The 24,882-nt window shown below is 43.0% G+C and overlaps 1 protein-coding gene across 2 annotated transcripts; it reads right to left on the bottom strand.

The window, feature by feature from the left end:
* Nucleotides 1-368: 368 nt before the first annotated feature.
* On the bottom strand, nt 369-24,509 carry LOC128687217 (solute carrier organic anion transporter family member 74D). Of its 2 annotated transcripts, none has more exons than XM_070098473.1 (4): nt 24,265-24,509; nt 22,300-22,440; nt 8,659-8,835; nt 369-7,918 (listed from the first exon to the last, which is right to left on the bottom strand). In XM_070098473.1, exons 1-4 carry the CDS (start codon nt 24,369-24,371, stop codon nt 7,525-7,527), a joined length of 819 nt encoding a protein of 272 aa, XP_069954574.1. In that variant the 5' UTR covers nt 24,372-24,509; the 3' UTR covers nt 369-7,524. The 2 variants fall into 2 exon arrangements, with proteins under 2 accessions (XP_069954574.1, XP_069954575.1); XM_070098474.1 differs by lacking the exon at nt 369-7,918 and adding an exon at nt 8,943-9,040 and having other exon boundaries at nt 8,709-8,835.
* Nucleotides 24,510-24,882: the final 373 nt, after the last annotated feature.

Raw genomic sequence — 24,882 nt, 5'->3', positions numbered from 1 at the left:
TGGAAAAAAATACAGCATTTCACAGATTTTTCTAATATAGCAATTTATTCATAGCCACAAAAAATATATTTTCTTCTTAGTCTAAGATGAGAATATAAAGATATAACATTATTTAAGTAGGTATTTACTTTTGTGTTAGTACGTACATCAGTGGTTGGTGATAAGGGAGGACTGGTGTAGGATGGTTTAGCAGGGAGGTGAGTGGGTTGTCTGCAGGGAGGACCTTGATCAGCACTGGTAGCTGTGTTATGGACATGCTCAGTAAGCAGTTGGATTTAGACAACCCCTCCCCCACACCACCTTCATACCCACTCTCACAAACCTTCTTTCACCTTCTATTTGTGAGTCAAAAGAAACTGTACTGAAAGTAAAATATTGGAAAAAAAATTTTAGGGAAAAAGTTCAACAGGGAATATTATGGCTTGGGAACACATTAATTCATTTTACATTGTTTCTTATTGGAAAATTGGTTCCAAGTACCAAACAATCAACTTACAAAGAGTATTCTGGAACACATTAACATCATAAGTTGGAGCCCAACTGTACACTTCATCTTTTATGCCCTATTCACCTTTGATTATTATTTGCAGGACTGATGCAGTGGTCAGACAATCATCTCTTATCACTAGGGCTGAGATCAAAGCAGGGAAGAACCCCACTGGGACTTTTATATAATTGTATGTGCAGGAAATGAGTGGTGGCATGAGGTAAATTTATGAATGCATTTGATACAGTGAACAGCAGAAGTTTTTGGGTATAGGAGGGTCGATGCAGGTGGAAGAGGAATGATTACAGTAGGTAATGAAAGTGGTAAGAGGAAAAATATTAGCATACATAAGGTTTTTTGTAGTATAAAAATGATAGAAGGCAGTGTGTGGAGAGGGAGGTTAAATGAGTGATTAGGGAATGCACAATAATCAGTGAGAGAATGGACAAGATTTTATCAGCAAATTTTAATAAGAAAAAAGACAGTTTTGGAAAAATCAATAAGTTAATGATAATCATAACCACAATTTTTAAAAGGGGTGGACCAGTAAGCCAGCATAAGGCCTCGGTCAGATTAATAGAAGTGGGTCATTATATCACTAAGACCCATGTCAGGAAATACTTGTCCTGTTTCCTGACAAATCTTACTTAACCTAACCTAATAAGGTAAGAAAGCCTGGAGCAAATGAACTTACTGGTGGTCAGGAAGTGGAATGATCTCAACAGAAGTGGTGGAAGCAGACTTCATATATAGTTTCAAGAGTAGGTATGAAAGGTCCCATGAGAAGAAGAGGGGAGTGAATTTGGCAAGTTTGGAGGCGGGACCAAAAGCTGAGATTTGACGCCTGTAAACATAAATAGGCTAGTATACTAAATACAGTGGACCCCCGCATAACGATTACCTCCGAATGTGACAAATTATGTAAGTGTATTTATGTAAGTGGGTTTGTACGTGTATGTTTGGGGGTCTGAAATGGACTAATCTACTTGACAATATTCCTTATGGGAACAAATTCGGTCAGTACTGGCACCTGAACATACTTCTGGAGTGAAAAAATATCGTTAACCGGGGGTCCACTGTACTAATTTTTAGGTTTTCAGCAGAGCTTAATCACTATGGGCTGTATAGCCCTTGTGGCTTAGCGCTTCTTTTTTATTATAATAATAATAATTAATCCCTATGGACAAGAATGAGTAAACAGTCAATGAATTGCCAATAGTTACACAACTTTTGTTTACCAAGACATTAAACACCCTTGTTTGTCATGACCTGCTGCACTCTAGCCAGTTGTACCTTGACTGCTGGACAACTATCACCTGGGGCTCTAGCCATAAGACTGCTATACCTCCACTTTTACACTATCAACAGCTCTTCTGAAACACCATTAAACAGTTATCTTATGAATATGATCTATGTCAGGATGCAGTTGTCTGATGAAAATATCAACTAACCATCATGCATGCAGATGACTTCACCTTTCTCTGTATTAGACGATTTCCTCCCATTTATTTTAGCCTTTTACATTTTAATTTTTTTTGTAAATTCTCAAAACCATAGTTGATTTGCAAAAGGTTGCAATTCACCTCTACATATTTTAGGCATTTTATTAAGTCTATTTCTGTATTATTTCATGCCTACATTTCACTGCAAAACGGCCAAGATTGAAAGGAACATGCCCTGATGTCTTTCAAATTTTCCAGATAACATTTACATTTCTCCTTACACTGCTCTCCATAGTATACTCTCTTAGTTTCAAAACCTCATACTGTACTGTATTCACATGTTTTGTAACTAGTAGGTTATTAGAATATTTTTAGAATATTCTGAAGAACTTTTAAATGTCAACGAAGAAAGGGAAGCGGTAATTTCATGCACTGGCCAGGGAGGTATACCATCTTTTAGGAGTGAAGAAGAACAGGATGTGAGTGTGGGGGAGGTGAGTGAGGCATTACATAAGTAGAATGAAAGGGGGTAAAGCAGCTGGAACTGACTGGATCATGACAGAAATGTTAAAAGCAGGGGGGGATATAGTGTTGGAATGGTTGGTATTTTTGTTTAATAATTGTATGAAAGAGGGGAAGGTACTGTACCTAGGGATTGGCAGAGAGCATGTATAGTCCCTTTATATAAAGGGAAGGGGGACAAAAGAGATTGTAAAAATTATAGAGGAATAAGTTTACTGAGTATACCAGGAAAAGTGTACGGTAGGGTTATAATTGAAAGAATTAGAGGTAAGACAGAATGTACGATTGCGGATGAGCAAGGAGGTTTCAGAGTGGGTAGGGGATGTGTAGATCAAGTGTTTACACTAAAGCATAAATGTGAACAGTATTTAGATAAAGCTAGGGAAGTTTTTATTGCATTCATGGATTTAGAAAAGGCATATGGATAGGGGAGCAATGTGGCAGATGTTGCAAGTACATGTATATGGAATAGATGGTAAGTTACTAAATGCTGTAAAGAGTTTTTATGAGGATAGTGAGGCTCAGGTTAGGGTGTGTAGAAGAGAGGGAGACTACTTCCCAGTAAAAGTAGATCTTAGACAGGGATGTGTAATGTCACCATGGTTGTTTAATATATTTATAGATGTGGTTGTAAAAGAAGTAAATGCTAGGGTGTTCGGGAGAGGGGTGGGATTAAATTATGGGGAATTAAATACAAAATGGGAAGTGACACAGTTAATTTTTGGTGATACTGTGCTTACGGGAGATTCTAAAGAAAAATTGCAAAGGCTAGTGGATGAGTTTGGGAGTGTGTGTAAAGGTAGAAAGTTGAAAGTGAAAATAGAAAAAGAGTAAGGTGATGAGGATATCAAATGATTTAGATAAAGAAAAATTGGTTATCAAATTGGGGAGGAGTAGTATGGAAGAAGTGAATGTTTTCAGATATTTGGGAGTTGACGTGTCGGCGGATGGATTTATGAAGGATGAGGTTAATCATAGAACTGATTAGGGAAAAAAGGTGAGTGGTGCGTTGAGGTATATGTGGAGACAAAAAAACGTTATCTATGGAGGCAAAGAAGTGAATGTATGAAAGTATAGTAGTACCAACACACTTAAATGGGAGTGAAGCTTGGGTTGTGAATGCAGCAGCGAGGAGGCGGTTGGAGTCAGTGGAGATGTCCTGTCTAAGGGCAATGTGTGGTGTAAATATTATGCAGAAAATTCGGAGTGTGGAAATTAGGAGGTGTGGAGTTAATAAAGGTACAGTGGACCCTCAGCTAACAGTATTAATCCATTCCTGAAAGCTCATCATTAGCTGAAATTATTGTTAGCTGAATTAATTTTCCCCATAAGAAATAATGGAAATCAAATTAATCCATGCAAGACACCCCAAATTATGAAAAAAAAAAAATTTTACCACATGAAATATTAATTTTAATACACACAAACTGACACCTTTACTGAAGATCTGGTGATGAATGATGGGATGAGAGGAGGGAAGAGTATGGAAGTTGTTAATGTTTAGAAGAGGAATCCCCTTCCATTAGGACTTGAGGTATCAAGTCCTTTTCTGGGGCTACTTCCCTTCTTCTTTTAATGCCACTAGGACCAGCTTGGGAGTCACTGGGCCTCTGTCGCACAACAAATCTGTCTATAGAGGTCTATACCTCCCGTTCCTTTAATTAAGATTTGCCTAAAATGGGCCACAACATTGTCATTGTAATAGTCACCAGCATGGCTTGCAATAGCTGTGTTAGGGTGATTTTCATCCATAAAGGTTTGCAGTTCAACCCACTTTGCACACATTTCCTTAATCTTTGAAGTAGGCACGATGGATTCCACAACTGGCATAGGCATCTCAGGGTTAGCCTCAAACCCTTCAAAATCTTTCTTAATTTCCATACTAATTCTCACCCTTTTTATCACAGGGTTGGCACTAGAAGCTTTCTTGGGGCCCATGGTGACTTATTTTGTAGGTACAATCACTAAAAACGCTGTGATAATATGAAATGTTCCGATTGTATGCGTGGATGCGACCGCACTGGCTGGCTTGTAAACACTGGCACCCACGCGAAAACTGAGGCGTGCTCAGGCCACACGTGGATGTGTCTCGAACGAATCGCTTTGGGCGAGTTTTTTAGCGTTAGCTGAGGCAAAATTTTTGCGTTAAAATGTATTGTTAGCTGAATTTAACGTTAGCTGATGCCATCGTTAGCTGAGGGTCCACTGTATTAGTCAGAGGGCTGAAAAGGGGGTTGTTGAGGTGGTTTGGTCATTTAGAGAGAATGGATCAAAGTAGAATGATATGGAGAGCGTATAAATCTGTAGGGAAAGGAAGGCAGGGTAGGGGTCGTCCTCAAAAAGGTTGGAAGGGGTAAGGGAAGTTTTGTGGGCGAGGGGCTTGGACTTCCAGCAGGCAAGCACGAGCAATAGGAGTGAATGGAGATGAATGGTATTTGGGACCTGACGATATGTTGGAGTGTGAGCAGGGTAATATTTAGTAAAGAGATTCAGGGAAACCGGTTATTTTTATAAATCTGGACTTGAGCTCTGGAAATGGGAAGTACAATGCCTGCACTCTAAAGGAGAGGTTCGGGATATTAGCAGTTTGGAGGGATATGTTGTGTATCTTTATACGTATATGCTTCTAAACTGTTGTGTTCTGAGCACCTCTGCAAAAACAGTGATTATGTGCGAGTGAGGTGAAAGTGTTGAATGATGATGAAAGTATTTTCTTTTTGGGTCACCCGGCCTCGGTGGGAGACGGCCGACTTAAAAAAAAATTATTATTAGAATACACAGTGGAACCTGAGCTTACAAATTTAATCCGTTCCGTGACCTTGTTTATATCCTGAGTCAATTTTCCTTATATAAATTAATTGAAATGCAATTAATCCGTTCCAGCCTCTCAGGAGGCATGACAAAATAATGCTAATATCAACTCTATGGCTTAGTTATCTATCACAATTCATCTAATGTGATATAATAAATAATATTAATATAGAAACATGATTATTACTCTAGAATGAATAAAATAGGCCATAATATGGCAAGTGATGGCGACGCCGGCAGTGGCAGAAAGCATCTGCCGTTTACTCTCCCACCCAAGTATCTTCCCAGTTCATAACCCCACACCTAGCTTGTGTTTATCTATGATTAGTGGTGAGGTTGTTACATTAGTAACCACAGGTTTGGCCAAGACAGATGTATATACATAGGTGAAGACATGATCACTGTGGCCACAGTGGTGGTGGTGGTGGCCAGCTGCCTTCTTCGTTTCTCTAGCTGTTTTCATAGTTTCTAATCGCTTCCTGAGCTTCTTGCTGATTGTATGCGAATACTGTCTCTTTGGGTGAGGCATTGTGTAAGAAATTTGTACAATATAAGACAAAACTACGCATCCCAAGGGTCTGCTATGGTCACTCAGAGCAGCACACCTCCTCATCCTTTTGACCCTTGGTTGGCACTGAGATAGCTGTGGTCTAGCAGTACCTACAGTCACCCAGACAGTTACCAATTTGTATTTTGAAGCATTTGGCACAAAAATATGAAAAAAAAAATTACAAAAAATGTCTAAAAATGACAACATATTATATTGTATTATTACTGTTATAATTATTCCTGTTCTTAGTGCATACGTATTACTATAATTATTATTAATTTAGGGAACTGGAGCAGATTCAATTCCCTAGATCGAGAGCCCATCACCACGTACATACTATTAATAATAATATTATAACAATAATAATTACAGTAAGGAGAAACTTCAAAAGGCTGCCAGTAGTTGGCGCCACCATCAGCAAAACATTGGTAACCACTACTAGTACACTTTTCACCTGTCTAGACATAAGTAGTCTATTAGTATTAGGTTAAGTCTCCCCGAAATGCCTCAGCATGATAGTGGCTTTCTTTGCTTGAATCATATTATGATACGTAAACACATATTGTAATCTTTGCAAAGAAATAAAATTATTTATTTATTCATTTAAGGAACCTTCCTTGAGGGGAAAGTTCGCATCCTGAAATTTCGTTTGTATCCAGAAGCAAAACATTGACTGAACGATGGTTCATATCCTGAAAAATTCGAATGGTGGGGCATTTGTAAGCCAAGGTTCCACTGTATTATAAAGGCATGTTAGGACATGCATGAAACAGAGACACTGGTTACATTTGCTCACCAGGAGCTTTGTTCAAGTTGGAAAGTGAAACATAGCTGCAGTAACTGTCACTGCACGTGTCAATTTACTTAACATATAAGGAGGAGTCTTGCTAATAATTAATAAATTTACTGCAACCACTGCTTCACCTTTCCACTACCTCATCAGCTAATAATTTAAATACAATCACATAATTTGCCTCTCAGAAAAATTACTATTTTCTATTGAATAACACCATTCTCCATTAAATTTCTACATTTGCACTTTATTGTACCCAACACTATCATCTAGTATTTTCAAGATCTTTTACATAAACTTTTCAGTTATATTAAAAAAAAAAAAATCTACCATCACCCAACAGACATCGTAATATAGGGAACTCATCGACACCATGCCTAACCCTTCTAGGGTAGGGTAGGTGCCTGAGCCCGAGCTTTTAGCTCATAAGACTGTCATTCCCATTAGCCCCCTTGGGGCGGGGATGGCAGACCAGAGAGGCCTAGCTTGTGGCTAGGCCTGGGGACAGTTGGTCCCAAAGATGAGGAGGTACTTGTGCCTCCTCCCATGGGAGACTTAGGTCTCAGACACTCCCTAAAGAGGGAGCCAAGGCCGGGCCACCACTTGGACAAGGCCCGGGCCGGGAGAATACCGGCTAATCTTTAACTAACTAATAGGGAACTTTTGTAAAAGGCAAGATTCTTCCCAGTGCTAGGAATGCTTGCAAAAAATCTTATGGCAAATATGAGTTTAATAGTGTACTAGACTAGCAGTCTTAACCCAATAATTGTTACTGCACTAAAACATAACTGCAAACTTTTCTACAAAGATTAACTATATATTTGCAGGTAAAGTCCAGCTGCCAGAGTAACATTTGTCTCACAATTAGAGGACAGAGGATTGACCTTCCTCCACACGGCTTTAAAGCTTCACACAATAACTATACATTTGTGGTCTTCATAATGAGTGATGGCAAGATATTAGGTTTGAGCACAGATACTGTGGGTTGTGTGTCTACATCACTGCCATCATCATCATTTCTCACATCTTGTTGTCGTATGACTTGAAGTTCTCCCCCCCATGTCTGACTGGACGTCATTGTTGGCACCTTCCACTTCCCCGACGACCTTCTTCCTGATGCCAGCCTAGACATCTTGCGGAAGCTTCTGTGTATACTGGGACTGCTGCTTACCCCAGCATCAAAGAAGGAGAATGTGGGTAAGTTGTATGGAGCATCTTCCAGAAGTTCCAGATCTCTAACATGCTTGGAGACCAGCAGTGTGAAGATGGTACTCAGTGCAAACACCACACTGGTCAGCCCATGGAACTTGTGCCTGTGATGGATGACAGGTGTTAGTGATTGCTTTGCCTGCTGATAAATCTAATGTCTAATTAGTGACTTGCTCAGCATAGCTACTATAACTGATAACCCAGCAAAGTGATGCAGTATGGTTTATCCCTCAAGAGAGCCCTTGAAGCCAGTGAGGCAGCACCTGCTCCAGAGAAGTGGACTTACCCTCCTCTTCCTTGGACTGAACCTGAATGCCTCCCTTTCCAGGCACTATGTGACCCATATAGGTTTAATGCTTTCAAAGATTTAAATTAAAATGTATGGTTTACTTCCATTAGGGTCCTTTACCAGAATGCAACTAATACCCAGGTATCTACTTACTGCTAGACAAAATGAATATGGGTAGAAGACACTGTAAGGAGACTAACACCCAGGCATTTATTACCTGTTAGGTGAGTATGTACAAGGAGATGTATTTTGACTTGTACATTGGTATCCTCCCACCTGGTGTCGAGTGGGATACCATGGGTCCTTTAGGTTGTGAGCCAAATAATCTACGACTGAGCTACAAGCCATAATTCCCCTGTCCTTGGTATATTATTACCATATATTCACAATGTGTATGGGTCACACATTCCCAAGAAGTTAAGGGGAGCCATCAGCTAGGGGAAGTAGTGCAATAAATAAATTTATGAGCTAACCAAAAAGCTAAAGTTGGCAAAAATTAATTTCAATCAAACCATCAGAGTGCTCTGGTATAAATAAGGTCTCCACACTACATACCCAAAGTCAATGGTGTTATAGAGGGAGCAGGAGGTTTGGACGTCACAGGCTTCCTTCCATACAAGACAAGCAGAGTCAATAATAGAGCCTGACACCAGTGGGGTGACCAGAGCAGCCAGTGACATAACAGTGCTCTTGAGACCTAGTGCTGCTGGCTTATCCTGCTTCCCAACACATCTGAAATATATCACAATGATCTCAACAATAACACTGCAAGCCAACTCCAGTCAAGGGTTCAAAAGAGCTAACACATTTTTCACAAGTAGTTTATAAAAGGGTGTTACCTTGATGCTGGTGAAGGACTCTTGATTTTAAAGAATTTGAACGACCTTTCCTTGGATTACGCCCATTTTCTGCTATATCCCAGGTGCTATATGACCTCCTACAGAAAGTTATTTATAACAAAAGTGAATATAGCTATATGATAATTACACATTGGAAATAAAAGCTAGCTATGTTTCCTTATCACATTACATCATGTAGGATGGGACTCATACAAGTGTTGAAATCTGTCAGCTTGAGCTGGGAGACTTCAGTAGGGCAATAAGGATGTTGTCAAGCATTCCAGCAAGGGATCATCAGCTGTGAGAGCTTTAAAGGTTGTGGCATAGTTAAAAGGTTTCCTTTCAGCACAGCTAGGGTAACTTCAGCTATGCCGGAAGGAGACCTTCGAAGCTCTCTATGAACACATGTTTGGGTTTAAAGTGTAATTTATTATTTACTTTAATCTATGAACATTGCCATCTTCCACACTATCATAGTCACATCAGATGTAAAAAAAAAAAAAAAAAAACTTAGTAGCAAGATGAAGAGCTTACTCAACCTTGCACACACACATTGGTACAGCAATAACATAATTATTACATAATCAAAAATAATTCTAAACTTGTATGGACCACTGTAAGAAGGAAAAATAGACATACTTGATAAAGCCCACACAGCAGGCTTTATCAAGTTTGTCTATTAAACCCACAAAGTGGGCTTTATCAAGTTATAAACAAATCTACCTGGGTAAAGAGTACATGAGTATATGTAGTGTGGAGAGTCAGGTGGAGAATACTAGGTGGGTTGTATATGAGACGGCCCTGCACGGGATGGGCAACCAGGTACGTTATGTAGGATAATGAAGTTTCCTGGCAAGGGGTTCAGCTATGTTGTAAAAGCCGTTGTTGGTGAGGGGCTCTTGATTTAGGGAATTGGATCTGTGCTCCAGTTCCCCGAATTAAGCCTGAATGCCTTCCACATCCCCCCCCAGGCGCTGTATAATCCTCCGGGTTTAGCGCTTCCCCCTTGATTATAATAATAATGTAAAAGCCGTTGTTCTGATTGGCTTTTACATGGAGAAGACCCGAGCCAGGATCCGTCCTGGCAAACACCTTTGAAAGAATGATACTTAACAGACTGTACTACAGAATCAGACACCAACTTTCCCCCTACCTCTATGGGTTCATGAAAGGTAAAAGTGTGCAGAACTTTATTTCCACCTTTCTCACTGCACACACCTCTACTAGTTTTACCGCTTTTCTTGATCAAAAATCATTTGATATTGCGAACAGAACCGTTATACTACATGAACTAGCCAAAATGAATATTGGTGGTAGCTTACTCTGCTGGATAATAGGATACCTGTCAAATAGAGTATCCTCTGTCCTTTATCAAGGCTTTAGAAGTGAGTCTAAAGAAATGTCTTTAGGTACACCGCAGGGAGGAGTTCTTAGTCCCATGCTATTTAATATTCTGATTAATGCTCTCCTAAATGCTCTACCTGCCTCACCTAAACATATAGCTATAAGCTATGCTGATGACATCATGATACATACAACAGGGCATAAGAAGATGAGCACCATTCTTAATGAAGTTCAAGCAATTTGTAATCGACTAGGCCTCATAATATCTTCCTCTAAAACAAAGATATTAACAAGCAAACGACATCCCCCACCCATCTATTTGCAGGGTGAAATCATTAGCTACGTTAAAATCTACAGATATCTTGGTGTAGATGTACCCTTTAACAAATCCACTATACCACAACTAAATAAGAAATGCAAAGATAGGCTAAATGCTCTCAAAGCTGTTGCTGGCTACAACCCCAACTATGGTGCTAATGTGAGAATCGTGAGAATGATGTACATAGCCTATGTTAGGTCCTTAATTGATTATGCTGCTCCCATGTTGATATTAGCTAGGGAAAGTTCTCTCCGACCCTTGGAGTTAATGCAGAATGAAACTCTCAGAATTATTCTTGGGTGTCCCAGATCTACAAAGGTTCTTAATATGAGGAAGGAGCTTGGTATTTCTAGTATCAGTGATAGGATTGTTGAGATTAACACTGTACTAGGTATTAGAATGTTGAGAAATGAACCAGATTCTGTCACAATGAATCTTACCAAGTGTCTAGAGGTAAATCCTCACATATCTAAATGGACTGTGAAAACGTGCAATTGCATTAAGTTTTATAACCTGCATGAACTGTATCGCTGTAGGCAACAAGAGCATTTCACCCCTCCATGGAAGATGTGTTCATTTAATATCACATACCTGCAAGTCCCTTCCTTGAACATCAAAATGGTGTACAATACTGACAGGTTGTTAGGTAAGACACATATGCAACAGTTAGGCAACTTTATTCCGAAACGTTTCGCCTACACAGTAGGCTTCAGTCGAATACAGAAAGTAGGCAGGAACAGTAGAGATGTGAAGACGATGTAATCAGTCCATCACCCTTGAAGTCGTAGAATTTGAGGTTGTCAGTCCCTCAGCCTGGAGAAGTTCAGTTCCAAAGTCAGGAACTGAACTTCTCCAGGCTGAGGGACTGACAACCTCAAATTCTACGACTTCAAGGGTGATGGACTGATTACATCGTCTTCACATTTCTACTGTTCCTGCCTACTTTCTGTATTCGACTGAAGAAGCCTACTGTGTAGGTGAAACGTTTCGGAATAAAGTTGCCTAACTGTTGCATATGTGTCGTACCTAATCCCTTCCTTAAATCACTTGTTAAAGCAATTGCTCAAGAAGAAATTTCTCGCCTAGCTGGTAGTAATAAGTTATCACAAGTTATATACACTGATGGATCTAAACAGGAGTCTTCTGGCAGGGCTGCATCTGCTCTTGTTGCCACCTCCCTAGTTAAGAACGATAATAAATTTGAGTTAGGCATAAGAATTAACAACTGGGCATCTACACTGCAAACTGAATTGTTTGCAATCCTAAAAGCGCTAAAGCTAACCTATGACACTGAGCTTGACTCTATCATCATTACTGATTCTATGTCATCATTGAAGGCTCTTGACTCATATAATGACTCCAACAACATGCTCATTGGAGAAGCCAGGTATAGATACTCAAAAATTAGGGACAAAGGAATTAATGTACAATTTGTAAAGTAAAAGGACACAAGTGCAGCTTATGTGACATTTTATTGTGGCAACGTTTCACTCTCCAGGAGCTTTATCAAGCCATTACAAACAATACATGGACACAGAAGGTATATATAGGCTCAGAGTGAGGTGCAATACTAGTAGTAGTAGTAGTTTACCTGGAGTTTACCTGGAGAGAGTTTCGGGGGTCAACGCCCCCGCGGCCCGGTCTGTGACCAGGCCTCCTGGTGGATCAGCGCCTGATCAACCAGGCTGTTGCTGCTGGCTGCACGCAAACCAACGTACGAGCCACAGCCCGGCTGATCAGGAACTGACTTTAGGTGCTTGTCCAGTGCCAGCTTAAAGACTGCCAGGGGTCTGTTGGTAATCCCCCTTATGTGTGCTGGGAGGCAGTTGAACAGTCTCGGGCCCCTGACACTTATTGTATGGTCTCTTAACGTGCTAGTGACACCCCTGCTTTTCATTGGGGGGATGGTGCATCATCTGCCAAGTCTTTTGCTTTCGTAGTGAGTGATTTTCGTGTGCAAGTTCGGTACTAGTCCCTCTAGGATTTTCCAGGTGTATATAATCATGTATCTCTCCCTCCTGCGTTCCAGGGAATACAGGTTTAGAAACCTCAAGCGCTCCCAGTAATTGAGGTGTTTTATCTCCGTTATGCGCGCCGTGAAAGTTCTCTGTACATTTTCTAGGTCGGCAATTTCACCTGCCTTGAAAGGTGCTGTTAGAGTGCAGCAATATTCCAGCCTGGATAGAACAAGTGACCTGAAGAGTGCCATCATGGGCTTGGCCTCCCTAGTTTTGAAGGTTCTCATTATCCAGCCTGTCATTTTTCTAGCAGATGCGATTGATACAATGTTATGGTCCTTGAAGGTGAGATCCTCCGACATAATCACTCCCAGGTCTTTGACGTTGGTGTTTCGCTCTATTTCGTGGCCAGAATTTGTTTTGTACTCTGATGAAGATTTAATTTCCTCATGTTTACCATATCTGAGTAATTGAAATTTCTCATCGTTGAACTTCATATTGTTTTCTGCAGCCCACTGAAAGATTTGGTTGATGTCCGCCTGGAGCCTTGCAGTGTCTGCAATGGAAGACACTGTCATGCAGATTCGGGTGTCATCTGCGAAGGAAGACACGGTGCTGTGGCTGACATCCTTGTCTATGTCGGATATGAGGATGAGGAACAAGATGGGAGCTAGTACTGTGCCTTGTGGAACAGAGCTTTTCACCGTAGCTGCCTCGGACTTTACTCTGTTGACGACTACTCTCTGTGTTCTGTTAGTGAGGAAATTATAGATCCATCGACCGACTTTTCCTGTTATTCCTTTAGCGCGCATTTTGTGCGCTATTACGCCATGGTCACACTTGTCGAAGGCTTTTGCAAAGTCTGTATATATTACATCTGCATTCTTTTTGTCTTCTAGTGCATTTAGGACCTTGTCGTAGTGATCCAGTAGCTGAGACAGACAGGAGCGACCTGTTCTAAACCCATGTTGCCCTGGGTTGTGTAACTGATGGGTTTCTAGATGGGTGGTGATCTTGCTTCTTAGGACCCTTTCAAAGATTTTTATGATATGGGATGTTAGTGCTATTGGTCTGTAGTTCTTTGCTGTTGCTTTACTGCCCCCTTTGTGGAGTGGGGCTATGTCTGTTGTTTTTAGTAACTGAGGGACGACCCCCGTGTCCATGCTCCCTCTCCATAGGATGGAAAAGGCTCGTGATAGGGGCTTCTTGCAGTTCTTGATGAACACAGAGTTCCATGAGTCTGGCCCTGGGGCAGAGTGCATGGGCATGTCATTTATCGCCTGTTCGAAGTCATTTGGCGTCAGGATAACATCGGATAGGCTTGTGTTAATCAAATTTTGTGGCTCTCTCATAAAAAATTTATTTTGATCTTCGACTCTCAGTCTGGTTAGCGGCTTGCTAAAAACTGAGTCATATTGGGACTTGAGTAGCTCACTCATTTCCTTGCTGTCATCTGTGTAGGTCCCATCTTGTTTAAGTAGGGGCCCAATACTGGGCGTTGTTCTCGATTTTGATTTGGCATAGGAGAAGAAATACTTTGGGTTTCTTTCGATTTCATTTATAGCTTTTAGTTCTTCCCGCGATTCCTGACTCCTAAAGGATTCTTTTAGCTTAAGTTCGATGCTTGCTATTTCTCTGACCAGTGTCTCCCTGCGCATTTCAGATATATTGACCTCTTTTAGCTGCTCTGTTATTCTTTTTCTAGTAGTAGTAGTAATACAATATGGTAGAGCAATTAATTCGTACATGAGTAGAAGGATATAAAAGCTATTACTTGGGTAACATAAAAATAGGTTGGACAAATATAGACTGGATAGAGGCAGCCTGTTTCAGTGTTCACTCTCTGTAATGTGCTTTGTGTAGTATAACAGGAGAGACTATGTGATGGCAGGGTTATAATTCTTCCCAACAGCCAGGTTGCACTGAACATTTCTAAAGTACTTTCACAAGCTAACACCAGAGTCACCATCACTTCTAGCACTTCAATAAAGAATCTAACCAGGACAAAATCAAAGCACCACGAACCAGTCAACGCAGGAGTTTACACTATACCCTGTGGAGGCTGTGACAAGATTTACGTAGGTGAAACAAGAAACCTCGACACCCACCTCAATGAACACATTTACGCATGTATGAACGATAACTTGAACAACGCCTGTGTACAACACTGAAATTCCACCAATCATCTCATGAAATTCAGGGACGCCCAATTAGTGATCAAAGAAACTAATTTCCGCAGACGCAAGTGCCTCGAATCAGCACTGATCGCTGTTTCGAATACAATTAAACAAAACAACAGCAGCTTCACCATCTCTGAAGTCTTAGCAAGAATCCTCCTGAAAACAGTAAACCCTGCCATCACATAGTCTCTCCTGTTATACTACACAAAGCACATTACAGAGAGTGAACACTGAAACAGGCTGCCTCTATCCAGTCTATATTTGTCCAACCTATTTTTATGTTACCCAAGTAATAGCTTTTATATCCTTTTACTCATGTACGAATTAATTGCTCTACCATATTGTATTACTACTACTACTACTACAACTTTTGTCACTACTATACTACCACCACTAGTATTGCACCTCACTCTGAGCCTATATATACCCTCTGTGTCCATGTATTGTTTGTAATGGCTTGATAAAGCTCCTGGAGAGCGAAACGTTGCCACAGTAAAATGTCACATTAGCTGCACTTGTGTCCTTTTACTTTACATATTGTCGGTAATTCTACCAACTTTATTATAATGTACAATTGCTATGGATCCCATCACACATTGGATTACTCCTTCATGATAAAGTTAGTGAGAATGGCTGGATTTGAGAGGGACCTGACCTTCCAACGACAACAATCTTACCTCTACTAGTGGCCTACATCTCACCTCCTGGCTGTATATAGGCTCCATCCTGTCACTTCAGCTCACATACACACAGTCATAGAACTCAGTTCACGGAGTTCACTACCTTATCACAAGATAGGCACATGGCTTCTGCCGAAAAGAAGAGGCCACGATGCTCCATGAACACGACGGAGGACTCAGATTTGGAAATGTGGGGCGAAATTATAGCGAAGAAGTTGCGAGAGGAAGAGGAAGATCCTGCTCACATTGTAGCAGATCTGACAGTCCCAACCATGGAGCCAGTGACAATAGAAACAGGGGAGGAAATAAACACCCCACCCCCCGAAAACCAAGAGGGATGGAACACTGTGGACAACAAGAAGCACCGTCCGTCCAAGGAGCAGGCAAACCAGCTCAACCGACCTGGCAAATTCAAGGTGAAGTCTTACGGGGACCACAGAACCCACTATGGCGTTGTTTCATACCTGGAATCACGACACAACCTGAAGTTCAAGATATGGTTCAACCTGAGGGGAGAACCAATATTGACTCCTCTCAACAAGGAAATGTATACCACCTTGAAGAGAGTCATGGAGACAGATCGCTCATTCACCCTGGAGGAACTGGACTCTCGGCAGAAAATCACCAAGGGTGTAGCGATGCGATACCCGCTGATGATGCCCATCGAGGCAGTAGCAGCTCACCCCAGTGTGGTGTCAGCTCAATGTCTCAAGGCAAAGACGGCAGGCAACGCACCAACCTGATAGGTCCTCATTCAGCATGTAGGACCACTGCCATCCAAGCTGGGCCTCGGTTCTTGGGGCAGGTACGATGTCAGGACCTTCACAGCAGAACCAGTTCACTGTCTCAAGTGTCAGCGTTATGGACACCTGGGTGCACTCTGTCTGAACAGAGTAATCTGCGGTGTCTGCAGCCAGCACCACCCTACCGAGGAATGCATCACCAAGCTGAAAAATGCATCGCCACCCACTCCACAATGCCCGAACTGCAGGCAGAAACACCATGCCTGGAATCCTCCATGCCCCAAGAGGCTCGCCAGAATTCAAGGAGTCTGGAAGACGCCAAAAACTCGGCAACAGGCTCTGACGGATCATCACTCGGCAAACGATGGGTGCAGAGAACCCTGCCATACCGCAGATCTCTCAGCAGCTAACCCAAGTCAATGCCCAGGAATTCCCAACCCTCGAAGCCTCAACCAGGCGTCAAGGTCAAGAACCTCCTGCACCCCTACCTCAACGAAGAAACAGAAACAAGAGGAACAGGAGGCGTCAACAGGGTGCATCTGGTCAATGCGATCAGCAGGCGGCACTAAACGAGCCCCCACTGGCCATAGCACGACAACACAGGCACTCCTTACCCGGCACAGGCACTTTGCAAACTCAACTGGCACCTCACCAGCAGATCCCGGCTACCCAACCTGGTATACAGCAACAGACCAGGGTGCATACAATAAAGAAATCCAACCCTCAGCAGTCCCTACAGACCACAACAGCCCAGATAATATCCACTGTTTCGAACCCAAACCAAAAGCAGGCCCTCACCAGGGAGGATCTCGTAGCACTCATCAAGGTGTTCACGGATCTTATTTGCAACACAATCAACTCCACGGAACAACAGCGCATTCCGGCAGATGGTCAATACGCTCCTGAGAGTGTGCTTTCTGACCGAAGAGGAGACAGTGGATGCCATGAATTTGCAGGTTCTCAGAGCGGGCAGGACTCAGTCTTCAGCTCAGGAAACAACAGCGATGGAATAACCTCTGTACCAAATCACACCCTCAAGGTCCTACAATGGAACATTCAGGGCCTAAGAAGCAAACAGCACCTCTTGCTGGAGGCAGCAATTCGGGATCAGGTTGACATCGTCTTGCTGCAAGAAACTCTAACTGTCCCGACTATATGCCCAAGACTATCCGGTTTTGCTGGGTATTTTCGGCACATGGACCCGGGCATTCACTGCAGAGGCACAGCTGTATTTGTATCCAATACAATACCTCACGAGGTTATAGCCAACCCTGTGGACTGTGGGGAGGATGTCGAGGTACAGGCCATCCTTGTGCACATACCTGGGGTGCCCATTACCATCTATAACATCTACAAGAACCCAAGACACACCCTCGACATTGCAGAGCTCCTCGCACTAGCACGCACTGAGTGTATTATTGTGGGTGGAGACTTCAACGCACATCACCCAATGCTGCACTCTCACTCAGCAACCAATGCTGCTGGCAGACACACAGCAATGCTCCTACACGATATTCCAGAGGTAAAGTTGCTAAACAATGGAGACCCCACACACCTGTTGGGTGGCTGCCTCGACCTTACCTTCGGGTCAAGACAACTCGCAGCAGGAGCCACATGGGAAACTCATCCTCACCTTATCAGTAACCACTTTGCAGTGATCACCACCTTCAACATCAACAGGCCTCCCACAGTTGTGCTGCCTCCTAGATGGGACGTAAAGAGGGCCAACTGGAAGGTGTTCCAGGATTATCTTCATGACTGGTGATCCACATACTCTCTATCTGAAGACTGTGATACGGCTGAACAGGAGCTAATCACTGTTCTCACCCAGGCAGCAGAGTGTGCAATTCCAAAGAAGTACGCAGGACGCACTCACAAGAGAGACTGGTGGTTCTACAACGACGAGGTGTGGGAACAGAGCCACCGCATCAACTCTTTTAGGAAGCTATACAGGCATAACCCTACGGCAGAGAACAGGAATACTCTGAGAGCCATTGTGCAGCATGCCTGCAGAGTCTCTCTCAGAGTAAAACTGAGAAATGGCTGGAGTGGTGCTCAACATTCGGGCATCACACTACTTTATCTGAGATATGGGGCAAGCTCAACATAGCAACTGGCAAGAGCAAGCCGAGGCCACCAGCACACCCGAACCCATCCCAGGAAGCTGAGAAACTAGTGGAGCTTTTCACTTCCAGGGGAGCCTCCACTCAGCTCCCACAGGACATCCGAAATATACAGACAGATCTTTTGCCACAGCGCCAGCTAACGATAGAAGCTGCACGTGAGTCAGAAGATGTGACTGATGAAGACCTCACGGACTTGGAACTCCAACATGCCATTACGAACACAGGTGACACTGCCCCGGGCATTGATGGTGTTACGTACTCCATGATTGCACAGGCTGGGCAATGTGGATGGGAGGCCATACTAGACGTCATTAACAAGTCATGGAGGGCCGGGACACTCCCAGCAGCTTGGAAGAAAGCTACCATCGTACCAATTCCAAAGCCCAAGGACCCAGGCAGTATGAGACCCATATCGCTGACCAGCTGCTTAGCCAAGACTGCTGAGAGGATGGTGTTAAACCGCCTCCTATGGAAACTTGGACCCTCTCATCGTCACATATTTGGCTTCACCAAAGGAGTGGGTACAGCAGAGTGCATAACCACTCTACTAAGCCAGATTGCTGATAGTAACAAAAAACCTAGTATCGTCGTCTACCTCGACCTTGAAAAGGCATTTGAGCTAGCCAGCCCCACAGCAATTCTGGCAATACTAGCTCGGAAGGGAATCTCAAAGGACGCCTCCTGGCCTGGATAGAGTCCTACCTTAGGGGCAGGCAGGCCTGTGTCAGCTTTCAGGGACACTACTCTTCCTTTAAATCCCTGGAAAACGGTACGCCACAAGGAGGTGTGCTCAGTCCTACCCTGTTTAACATCCTTATGCAGGAACTTGTGAGCCTTCCCTTTCATAGTGGTACACAGCTCCTCAGCTATGCTGATGATCTTGCACTCGTAGTGAATGGGAAAGGCAATTTAGAACGACAGGCTCATAGAGCTTTGGACCTAATTACGCAGTCTTGCAAGGAACTAGGCCTCAAGATCTCGGCCGAGAAATCTCTTGCAATGATGTTCAAGGGACCAGATCCTGTGAATAGATTACATATTCAGGATATAGAACTTGAGTGGACAGGCTCCTACCTGTACTTGGGAATCTACATTGATAAAAAGCTGACCTTTCAGAAACAGGCTGAGTATGTCAGGTCACGTGCTCTACTCAGACTCAACGCCATGAGAGCCATGACGAGGCACCATGCAGGGGCAAGCAAAGATGTACTTCGCTTGTACTATATACAAGCTATAAGCTCGCTCATTGACTATGGTGCACCGGCGTTAGCTCATCTCTTCCCACAGAGCAGGCAAAGGGTGGAGGTCGTACAAAATCAGGCGATAAAAACTATGCTTGGGGCCCCCATCTGGACCAACACAGTATGTCTCAGATCTGAGGCCCGGCTTCCTTCCTTGGTTGACAGAGTAAGATACATAAACGCCTGCAAAGTGGCCACAATTCTGCACCGGCAACAAGGTACCCCACCAAGGAGACGGATACTGACAACCATGGCACAAGATCCCACACTCTTCACGGACTACTCCTGGATTCGTTCGTTTTGTGCTGCTGGGCGGAAGCTGCTGCCTATACAACTACTCCTTGAGAAGAGTTGTGACCTTCCTGTTGCTGGGTACCATCCACCACCTCCCTGGCACCCAGATCCAGCCGATGTTTGCATCATGCAGCTACCCATCTCTAAGCGTCTCTGCAGTCAAGATACCCTCAGCAATCATGCTGAGACAAGCATGGCACTGGCAGAGGGAGGCACATGTGCAGTGTATTTCACAGATGGTTCTGTCGACCCTGACAGGAAGAGAGCAGCAGCTGGACTGTACCACAATGGTCACACACAAGGCTGGCGACTCCCTGACCACTGCACGATCCTTCAAGCCGAGCTGGTGGCGATTCAGCAGGCATTGTCACATGCCCTACGACATCGACTCCGACCTGTCATACATGTTGATTCCACCTCTGCAATCAATGCCCTCTCCCATCCTCAACCACAGGACAATGTTCACCTCATCACATCGATCCTGAGCATAATGACAGCCTTAGAAGTTCAGGGTAACAGATCGACATTGAACTGGATCCCCAGCCATGCTGGCATCCGGGGAAATGAGGCGGCAGATGATGCAGCCAAGGCAGCAACAGACTATCCACATGTTGGGATTACTGTCCCAATCAGCCTACGACAGACCAAACTGGTGGCTGCCAGAGCCATGAAACTTATGGGGGAGGTCTTAGGTGATACCCCATCTCAACAGTGGTACCGAGCAGCGACTCAAGGAGAACCACCTCCATATGATAGAAGCTGGTCCAGAGCACAGTGTACCGCCATCCATCGGCTTCGTTTGGGCTTTCTCACAGCCAAGATGATGGTAGACAAGGCTGAGGAGGAGATGTGCCAGTACTGTCAGCACGTTGTCCAGCGGCCCCTAACACACTATCTTCTGGAGTGCGAAGTTACTGAGACACTCCGCAGGCAACTAGGAGTGATATTCCCTCCCGAAGAGGACCCAGAGATGACTGCGGCCACACTAGTATACCATGGAGTCAACGAACCAGACAAGCTGTTACCTGTGATAACGACATATCCTCCTCCTCGCTAGTGTCCACAGTTAGGAGTACATATGGTGTTGTCGCTTATGAGATGCACCAGTTGAACTGACCAGAAGAGTGCTTGAGCAGCATACGTCGCATCACTGTAGAAACCTTTCTCCCTCGGGAGCCAGAGACGGGTCATCGCAAGATTGAGACCCGTGCCAGGACTACGGTCTTGGCAAACATTATACATACACTTCAACTCCATATTGTTTCAGACTATGGAACAATACTCTTCTCCAGACTGAGGGACTGACCACCTCAAAACTTCAAGGGTGATGGACTGATTACATCGTTTTCAAGTATCTTCTGCTTCTATCAACTTTTCTGTACTCGACTGAAGAAGCCTACTGTGTAGGCGAAACGTTTCGAAATAAAGATACCTAACTGTTGCATATGTGTCTTACCTAACAACCTGTCGGTACTTTATACCATTTTAATGTTCATAAAGTTGATATGTTAGCCAAGAAGAGTACCCAGAAAGAGAATGTAGAATATAACTTTGGTATAACTGTGTCTAGCATTAGGAATAATATTAGGAGAGAAGTAAATAATGAAAATTATTGTTATAGGAATGCAGTTAGAAGCCTGAGTAGATCTATAACCCACTATGGTAACATGAACGTAGATAAGTATGTTTATGGAGCAACGTGCAATGTGAACAGACTGACTGATGTTGTAGTGGCCAGGCTTAGGCTTGGTTACAAGTACTTCTGGCAATTTAGGAGACACACAGATGATGATCAAACTAAATGTAAATTATGTGATCAGGCATATGGTCACTGTCTTGAACACTATGTGCTTAATTGTCCACTTATTGAAGAATACAGAGACAGACAGTATAATAACCTATGTGACATGTCAAGATATCTTATTAATGAAAATAAGATACCAGACATACTAAGCAAATTTCCTAAATTTGCTTGTAACAGATAAGTGAACTATAGATATGTAGATATAAATCCATATGTATTCCTGTTAACCCTTTGGGGCCTAGTTCCTAGGCCTTTTGTGTATCCATATGCTCTCGCGCTACTGTCCACAGGATGGATATAGGGTGCACAATAAACTAGCCACTTCGGTGGCAAAATCTATCTATCCTTGCTGTGGTGATGGAGGCTCCTGATCCAAAGAATCGAACCCATCCTTTTCATCAAACTGAGCACTATGACCCACACGGGTTCATCATTTTCCCCCGAGTTATCATGTTGTACAAAACTTTCATGGACCATAGAGCAATTCTTGCCTCTAAATATAATAATCAGCTGCAAAATGTCCACTAGCAGGTTCTTTACATGACTGAGATCGAAATGACAAGATGTTTTTACCTGATGACGATGCCACCAGTCCATAAAACATATGAGGATTCTGCAGAGATAAAGGCGAGAACATGATTGTTATACGAGTGTTGCAAGGTTTTTACCTTAGTGTAATGAGGAGGCTGCCGATGATGGTTACTGAGAGAAGAGACTTGGTGATGCAGTTAACCACATTGTACAGCACAAAAATTGAACACTTGTCCCGGCAGTATCCCCGAGTTATCTGGGCAGCTGCACTTCCACACCTGCAGTACACAAACATATATTATTGTAGATCCTTTGTGCAAGGCATACTTTGGAACAAGTAGCAGCTCTTTAATTGTAAATTAACACTTGAGACTGGTACGGTACACAGGATCGAATCTGACTTTCCTGGTGATGTATGATCCCTATGGATTTAGTGTGATTCTCTTCCCTCATTCCTATGAATATACTAATATTTTCATGCATTTGTAAGGTAAAAACCATTAGGAATTATAGCAAGTAACTGTAGAGGCGTCGTAAGGCTGGGGGGGGGGGCGCCCCGGGTGACACCATTTAGGGGTGACATCATAGAGCCTCTAAAGGAGGTAACACTAATGACCAAAGCCATGCTGCAGCAACCTAAGAGAAAAATTCTTCGTTTCTATATAGTCTATTATAGGATTACACAGTACAAATAGGCCTATATAGGGAAAATCATTGATTTTGATGATATGATAGATGATTTTGCAGGATTGAAGGCAAGGAAATGAAATGTCAGATTCTTTGAGATGTTACCTGTACTCAGGTTAAGTCGGAACTAGTGTTTTTATTTATTTTTCAAGCTTTTTTTTCATTGTTGAAGATGAATAATGTAGGATCTGTTGCTGTACTCAAAGTGGTATTTGAGTTTATGTTTCCTCAATATTACTACGATTGTTTATTTTATCATTAATAAAGTTCGGTTTATGGACTTTAAACGTTCTTATTGCTAAACATTAGTCACTGGTCATGCAACAGTGATGTAACTGGTCATGCAGCAGTGATGTAACTGGTCATGCAACAGTGATGTAACTGGTCATGCAGCAGTGATGTAACTGGTCATGCAACAGTGATGTAACTGGTCATGCAGCAGTGATGTAACTGGTCATGCAACAGTGATGTAACTGGTCATGCAACAGTGATGTAACTGGTCATGCAACAGTGATGTAACTGGTCATGCAGCAGTGATGTAACTGGTCATGCAGCAGTGATGTAACTGGTCATGCAGCAGTGATGTAACTGGTCATGCAGCAGTGATGTAACTGGTCATGCAACAATGATGTAACTGGTCATGCAGCAGTGATGTAACTGGAGTTTATTACCCCTATCCCCCCGCCCTTGGATTTCATGGGGGTGACACCAATGATTCCGCCCCGGGTGACACCAACCCTAGCGACGCCTCTGAGTAAGCTTTCAATAAACGAACAAGGGAACAAGCTTTCCACACCCTGAACCATGTGGGTCAGGGTGCATAAATATACAGCTAAAACTAGCCTTAAAAAATAATACTGCAGATTGCCTAGCTGTATACTCAGTGTTCAATTTGCTCATACGGTAACAACTCTTAAACATATTTAAATATTAATTATTAGAGTTTCATAGGGGTTTCATTATTTTCCAGATGCAGCACAAGTTTCAGTCGTCTATATCTAAGTATTAGACCACTTCTGAAAGTCTGATTATGTATTCTTCCCCTAAAATAATAAAAAAATATCATTAAGTAACAGATTGAGATATTTATATCCAAAAAATATGAATGGTTACAACACTGAGTGACATGGATTGTAAGACTAACGGAAAGTTATGGATTAAGTACAACATTTGGAGTGTTCTAAAATAATACTGTAGGACTCCCCAGGATAATAATAATCTAATACCTTATAACTAGAATTTAAAACTACTTAATAATGTATAAAGTTTAGATTGGTTGAGCGCTAAGTTTAATAAATGTAAATGGGAGGTTTGGGACATGATATAGGTTTATATATGTAAGCAAGATGACACAAAACATGAAGATATGGGTATTAGGGTTTATAGTGACACGTAAACCTGTTACTGGTACTCACGTGCAGTTGGTGAGGTTGTCTTGGTTGGTGGGATGGGGACACCCGGCGTGACATGGTGAGTAGTAAGACAGTGTGATGGGTCCATCACGCACACACACTGGTGACATCTCTGCTGTTACACACTTGCATCCTTCACTACACCCACGATGAAGTTCCACGCTCCTGCAACACACACCAGTGACATCTCTGCTGCTACATACTTACATCCTTCACTACACCCACGATGAAGTTCCACACTCCTGCAACACACACCAGTGACATCTCTGCTGCTACATACTTACATCCTTCACTACACCCACGATGAAGTTCCACACTCCTGCAACACACACCAGTGACATCTCTGCTGCTACATACTTACATCCTTCACTACACCCACGATGAAGTTCCACACTCCTGCAACACACACCAGTGACATCTCTGCTGTTACATACTTACATCCTTCACTACACCCACGATGAAGTTCCACGCTCCTGCAACACGCATATTCCTCCCCCACCTATATCCCTTTCTGCCAGTGTATCCCCCTCCCTCTTCCCACCTCCGAGGGCACACATGCACACGTACACACGTACACACGTACACACACACACACACACACACACACACAGGTATGATCGA

Source organism: Cherax quadricarinatus, chromosome 62 (genome assembly GCF_038502225.1).
Source record: "Cherax quadricarinatus isolate ZL_2023a chromosome 62, ASM3850222v1, whole genome shotgun sequence".
Taxonomy (NCBI): Eukaryota; Metazoa; Arthropoda; class Malacostraca; order Decapoda; family Parastacidae; genus Cherax; species Cherax quadricarinatus.
This window is presented reverse-complemented; position numbering and strand designations above follow the sequence as displayed.